Source organism: Heliangelus exortis, chromosome 8 (genome assembly GCF_036169615.1).
Source record: "Heliangelus exortis chromosome 8, bHelExo1.hap1, whole genome shotgun sequence".
Lineage (NCBI taxonomy): Eukaryota > Metazoa > Chordata > Aves > Apodiformes > Trochilidae > Heliangelus > Heliangelus exortis.
This window is the reverse complement of record NC_092429.1, coordinates 11,850,304-11,857,092: the sequence shown is the minus strand read 5'-3', so window position 1 is coordinate 11,857,092 and position 6,789 is coordinate 11,850,304. Positions and strand designations below refer to the sequence as shown.

Genomic DNA, 6,789 nt, shown 5'->3' with positions numbered 1-6,789 from the left:
ACAATCCCTCCTAATACCAGAAACCTCTTTCAGTTTTGGTATTGTGCACAGCTTAGTTACAGAAAGGATGCAATGGGGGGAAGTATATCCTCATAGCTTATAATCCTGTCCACTTCTTTTGCCTTTTTTGTTAAAACCTCAGCTCTTGTCTTAAACTCAGCCCCACCAAATGGTTTCCTTCAGGTTGCTATTAACACACTTGCTTCATGTTGTATATTTGGGTACTAACAAATAGGCTCCAACTGATTGCCAAAGTCAGCAAAGTCCTGAAACCTTGTACCTTGCTAAAAGGCATTTTGCCCTTTATCTTGCCAGTTTTTCAGTGGTGCCTTGTGATAGGACGAGGGGTAATGGACATAAGCTGGAGCACAAGAAGTTCCACCTCAATATGGGGAAAAACTTTTATACTGTAAGGGTGACTGGAACAGGCTGTCCAGAGAGATTGTGGAGTCTCCTTCTCTGGAGACTTTCAAGACTCATCTGATGCATTTCTGTGTGATCTGCTCTAGGTGACCCTGCTTTGGCTGCAGGGGTGGACTTGATCATCTCTAGAGGTCCTTTTCTAATAGTACCTTCAGAGTTCTCTGCCTTGTGTAAAGGAGCTGGCAGATTTAAGTATCAGTAGGCATCTCCTGAAGGAGATAAACCTATTTGAGAAGCCAAATTATTAAGATTACTTTCCTTGGCTGTTAAAAAGGGTCTTGTTCTCCACTTGAACTGATGCTTTGATGTTGCTTTTAGTAAAATGAGAAAGCAGTTACTGTCAGGTCTTGTGGCTGCCTGGCACAAGGGGATTATGGCAAGACTAACTGAGCTTCAGTGCTCTAGTTGATGTTCATTGGCCAAATTTTTTTTGGTATTTTTTATCTATTCATTTAGGGAGTCTAGCCCCTGTATCCTGTGTCTAGGAGTGACAGGAAGGAAGAGTACAGCAGAGAAAATACTTTGAGATATTTTCTTGTGTAGTTCTGCTTGTAACCTTATGCTGAGAATGCATTCTCCTAGCCTGTATTTCCTGTATCCGAATGGGTTCTGTAGGTGAGGATTTTCTCTTTTACCCTGAGGTACCATAGCTTCTTTGGAAGTCTTTTTGAGACATCTTGATAAACTAGATGTGGAACTCACCACCTGAATCTTCGAGTCTATTTGCTTCAGAAAACTTAGAAGAACTCTACAGATTTGTGAGACATGGCTTTTCTTACAAGTGCTGCATTAAATCTTAGCTAATGTATCTTCTTTATGACTGCTAATTGTTGTTACAGTTTCCCATCCCTTTAGAACATACTGGTATTGGTTTCTGTAGTTTCCTATCTTTCTGTCTTCCCAATTTCTGAAGGCAACTCCCAGTCAAAGTACTCCAAAGTGAACAAGAAACTGTATGTTGATCGTGTGCTGAGAAGTTTCTCTGCCTGGGTCACAGACAGCACAGACAATACAAGGATATTCCTCCTTTTCCTGCTGGCAGTGCATGGGTGTGCCCTGTGTCAGCTGTGTGCTCTGGGTGCTGGCACCCCTGGGAAGGTGCTACAGAAGGGCAGGAGATGGTGGTTCACAGCCTCTTTCCACACATCTTTATTTGCCTTGGAGCCTGTGATAAAAGTCACCATTTTTGTTTTCACTGTGATACAGCAACTCCATCCTCGTGGTGGTCAAATAGTATCATTTCACATTTCATGTTTCCTTGTAATTTTCAGTGTAGAAAGCATTTTAACAATTGAGTGGTTTTAAAGGTATTTAGCATAAGCAGAGCCATTTTATGACCATTTTATGAAATGTCCTTTGAGTTTTACACTTTTCTGCTTTAGTAAAGAGAAATTTCTCACCATCTTAGACTCTTGCCCTTTCATATTTCCTAGCTGTGTTTTTAATGGAGATTGTCCTTAAATTATCTTATTTTCTTCTCCTCCTTTCTCCTTAAAAATCTTGTGGTATGTAAGGTGTGCTTGCAATAGGGAGGTGGAAACTTGGTCAGCAATATTACCTGATATACCAGGAAAGGTGAAGCACTGATACCTGTATGGTTTCTGTAGTATCTTCTTTTCTGCACTGTTTTGTCATCTTACAAATACTCCTTCACCGTTTAACTGTTTCTTTATATTTGTTTTTTTTAACCCTAATTAATTGAACTAGATGTTACATCTCCTTGCATCAAATAATTAACTTTCATTAGTCAGAGGTGATGATCAGAGTTTTTCAAAGAGCTTTCAAAGAGCACATGACAGATTTGTTGAATATTTAAAAGCAATTTCTGCAGGACAGCCATGGCTACCAAGCCACAACCTCTCTCTATGTCAGCTCCAGCCTGACTTTGGTCTTCTTATTCTAGGAAAATACAGCAAGATAGCTCAAACCATGTTTTATTCTTTACTCTTTAGATCCCCTTCACCCATCCCCCAGTGTTCTTCCAGCTATTTTTGTATTGTTGTGTCCCTGCCTCCTTAAAACTATTTTGGGTAAAAATCCCTTAATTTCCTATGAAGTTGTCCTGCAGTATTTCTCAGGCAGAATTTTATCAATATGGCCCTGTTCATGTGTATGTATATATAATATATGTAATTGACAATGTGTGTTCTACTGGCTAGAGCCAGGACTAGCTGTCAGCATTCATGAATCTCTTCTGAAATCTAGTGCTAAGACTGTAACTTGGTCTTAGTAAGTTTTTTAACCTCCCCTTTCCTCACTTCCCTTAACCAGAAATATACATTATTAGCCTGTCCTTCTAAAGTGCATTAACACTTTGGATGGAAAGTTTTGTCAAAGTGCATCCGTGTTTTTGCTTTGTATCATCATGCTGTGAGCTGGGCACCTTACAATCACTGTGCCAAAATAGCAGAAATGGTTGTATTTTTCTTTTCTTACTTGCAGAGATATTTTATCATTCTCAGTTCCAGTTGCACATCTCATGGCGTAAGAGCTGTGGTTCTTCAAGATGAAAAATAGCTACTCTGATGAAGCCAAACATAAAAGCATAAGGTATGCAAGGAGTTTAGACTTAAAGTAACACAGATCTTAAATCTGCTGATGTCTGTAAACACTGTTTTGCAACAGTTTTTAATATGTGAAATGATGCAAGCTGAAGCTCATCAATCGATCAAATTACAGTGAAGGGTCTAAGATGACAGCATAAGCCAGAGAATGGCAGCAATGCCTACTTTGTACTAATCTCTGCTCTGACAGCATTTTCCATCATGAATCTGTTTGGTTTATAACTGGGTCATAAAACCTTATTTCAGGCTGAAATACAGCAGGATATGCTATAGTTCCAAGATTGTGCTTTTGTGGAAAAAAATACATCAGTAATATTAAAATTAAAGTTACAGCACTTAAGAATTATTTACATTTCTTTTACACTCTTAGCACTTCAGCTTTTGGACTGGATTTATATGCCATGTAAATCTGTATGATCAGTCCTATTCAAAAATTGCCCTGGCTTCATCAAATTCCTTTTGCAGGTGTGACTTACTCCTAGAAAATACTCCCTCTTACTTTTATGTAATTAGATGGAGGACACTGCTGAAACTCCAGAGGAAGATGATGAGACTAGAGTGAGTTTTGGGATTGTTTTCTTTAAAAGACTGGATGTATACAAGGGTAACAAGAAAACATACTTGTTATTAAGATAAACTGAGGAAGGAGTGTTTATAATCCTTAGCTTCACTCTGTTAGAAGATAGGAGTTCTACTGTCAGCTTGTCCCATGTTTCATCTTCACATACTTCTTCCTTCATCTGGTCTACTTGGTATTGAGCAGTCTGACAGACAGGGCACACATGTGGAGCACAACAGTCTGACAAGTCCCAGTGTTTCTCATGACTACTAAAAGTAGATCAGTGTTACTTATTTTTAAAATGATCTGGCTTTAACACTGATATAACTAAACACTTAGCATACACTGCCCTCGATTAATGGAAAAGCTAAGAGCTCTATTTCAGAATAACAAGGGTTTTTTTATTATTAGATCGCTAATAAAATAACAAAAGGATGTTGGCATCATAGGACCTACTGTGATCTGTACCATCTCTTGCAGTCACATTAGGAATGATCTGTAAATCAGTTTGACAGAGTTCATCAATTTGAGCAATATATGCTGGATGCGTGCCCAGTACACATGCTGAAAGGGATGTTCAAATTACCATTAGTTCAAAATGCATTCTGTTTCTGTAGCATGTTGTGAAATCAAGTGGAAGGAGTAAAACAGTCAGTGAAAGAGGGAGAGTTAAACACCAGCTGACAAGGGACAGGTTACAAACAATGGGCAAATGTACAGCTTTGCATTCAGTTTGTGTGCTGAGTGGTGTTCACCAGGAAAAACACCAAAAGAAAACTTTTAAGGCAAAAATATGTTTTTTGCTCTTTGACAGTGAGGAGGGCTGCAGCAAGGAGAGTGGCTTTTTGAGGCTTGCTGTTTGGGTCCACACAGTTACAGGGGCAACAGTGTTTGCCACTGTCAGGGAAGTTCATTGTCTCCTCAGAGATTTGGGGTATCTGTAGGGCAGCTGCAGCTATTGTATGCTGTTTTGGAAGGAGGAAAACAGTGGTTTATAAGTAGGTTTAAATGACTGACTGTGAGTTTGGTCCCAGTTCTAGTATGGCCTATGAAGTTCAGCTTCTTTGATTTAGGTGTTTTAAGGTAGTTTCTTTGTTCTTTAGTATTTGTCTAATGAGAGACACCTTTCATCACCTGAGGTATAATGTTTTATGGAATAATTACTCCTACTGATTACTTTGAATAAATTAGAGATGTAATATTTGTGAGAAAAAAAATAAAAAAACCTTTAACTGAAATCTTCTTTATTCACAAGCCAAATATAACCCAGTAATTCACACTGTGAGGTTCCATACACAGCACTAGCATTTTCTATCCTCTTGGTCTGCAGGGATTTGTCACCAAGTGTGCTTCATGAAAAAACTGCCAAGTGTATCTTTGACCTTTTCAAGGGGACAATTTTGTACTCTTGGAAGTCTTTTCACATTTCAACTTCAGTGAGATCCAGGATCATTGATATCAGCAATGAACTTGGAAAAGTGGAAGGCAGAGTTTTGCAGGTGCAGTGTTGGATTCTTTCTGGCAAGTCTGGCTGGTATTGTAATACTTGGTAGTGGAACTTCCTGATTTATGAAATTTGCTTTTGCTGTTTCAAGCCACTGTTGCCTGGTTTGTAGCCTGTTGCCTCAGGAGGGTTGCTCCTTCAGCCTCCTGCAGGACTACAAGAGGCAAAACAGAACACAACCCCTCCAGCCTTGGCTGGTCTCCTCTAAAAGCATGCTGTTACAGACAGTGATTTTTTATTTTTTTTTTAATAAACTTTGCCCTCCTTCCTCCCACCCCTAATTAAAAAACAGCAGCTAGATAGCACAGCAGCAAATGCACATTAATATCAAACAGAATTTTCACTACCATCTCATATTAACATGAGATGTCAGAATGTAAAGTTAGCTAGATCTGCACATGGGACCATTCTTGCTGTTAAAGGCTTTAGGCTGGAACGGAGCCCAAAATTTTTAAAAGAAATGGAACATTTCCAGATCAAATATTAATTACATGCTATATAGAACCATATTTTTCAAACAAATTTAATAAATAAGCTAGGCCTCTCAAACCATCAGAAGTATTAATTTTGGATTTGCAAGATTATGAAAGAGAAACAATCACATAACTGTGAATTAGAAAAATACTGGCCTAGGTTGCATAAAAACCTCCATTAAATAAATACTGCAAGTTTTCACTATGAAAATTCAGTGGCATCATACTTTAAAAAACCATAATGAATTACCCATCTTGGTAATGATACTCAAGTTGTTTTTCACAAATCACATACATATACAGGAAGTCAGATGGCCAGAGAAGGCTATATACTGGATTAGTACACAGTTTGACAGAAAGAACTCTTCATACGTGCTGCTCCTTCCTTCATTGTAGCTCCCTGACTGCTCTTGCAGTTACCAGCTGCAAATCCTGTCACCCATCTCCCGGTTGTCCCGCTGTCCCAGAAGGTCCAACACCCTGCAGGCTGACACAGTGGGTGACTGTGCCTGTGGTCGTGTGCGTTCATCCCTCAGACCACCGGTTTAATCTCAGGGTGATTTACAGTGAGTGGTTCTGGTTTCCAGTCTGGTTGGAAAAAGTGGATGTTGAAGGTCCGTGCCCAGTTCTCAAACACTCGTTTCTCTGTGATGAAGCGGTGGTGACTGCCCTTGCGGCCCCGCTCGTGTGAAATGTACATTGTGCATTCATCAGGTCCCAAAGGTTCATAATAATGGTAAGGTACTGAAAGATGATTAGGATCCCTGTGGAAGAAAGAAAATAGATGGAAGCCAGAGATGTTCTTTTTCACCGATTGAAAAGATGCTATCTTTAATAGGCTGATGGGCTCAAATCCACTTTTTCTACCGGTTAAATAGAATTTCGAGATAGTTGTATTCTTCTTGCATGCTTAATGTATCAGAATAGGGCAAAGGTCTTTTCTTTCCTCTTTTTATTGCTCTCTAATCCCCTCCTCCCAGTTAAATAAAGGACAGCATTAGCTCAAAAACAAGGGAGAGTGCTGCAGGGCTGTGTTACTACTTTGAAATTTGAAGCAAACTGCTTAAAAGAGATTTATATCTACATTGTGACTTTTGTAAAAAACCTTGCAGAGGTATTTCCTGAACTGGGGGAAGAAAAGAGGAGGAAGATAAAGGGGAGGTGATTATCTCTGTCACATCAGTTGAACATTGCCATCATAGTGCATAAGGGTCTAAGTGCATAGCTTCAAGAGCCTATCTGTGTGCCAGATCAGTGATAGAGTCT

The 6,789-nt window shown here is 39.3% G+C and overlaps 1 protein-coding gene across 1 annotated transcript in view; it reads right to left on the bottom strand.

The window, feature by feature from the left end:
- Nucleotides 1-4,773: 4,773 nt before the first annotated feature.
- ST6GALNAC5 (ST6 N-acetylgalactosaminide alpha-2,6-sialyltransferase 5) overlaps nucleotides 4,774-6,789 on the bottom strand; it is a 69,682-nt gene continuing 67,666 nt past the window's right edge. The window contains exon 5 of the mRNA XM_071750438.1: nucleotides 4,774-6,287. Within this exon, the coding sequence (XP_071606539.1) occupies nucleotides 6,056-6,287 (232 nt within the window). The 3' untranslated portion in view covers nucleotides 4,774-6,055. The remainder of the gene's footprint in view (nucleotides 6,288-6,789) is intronic.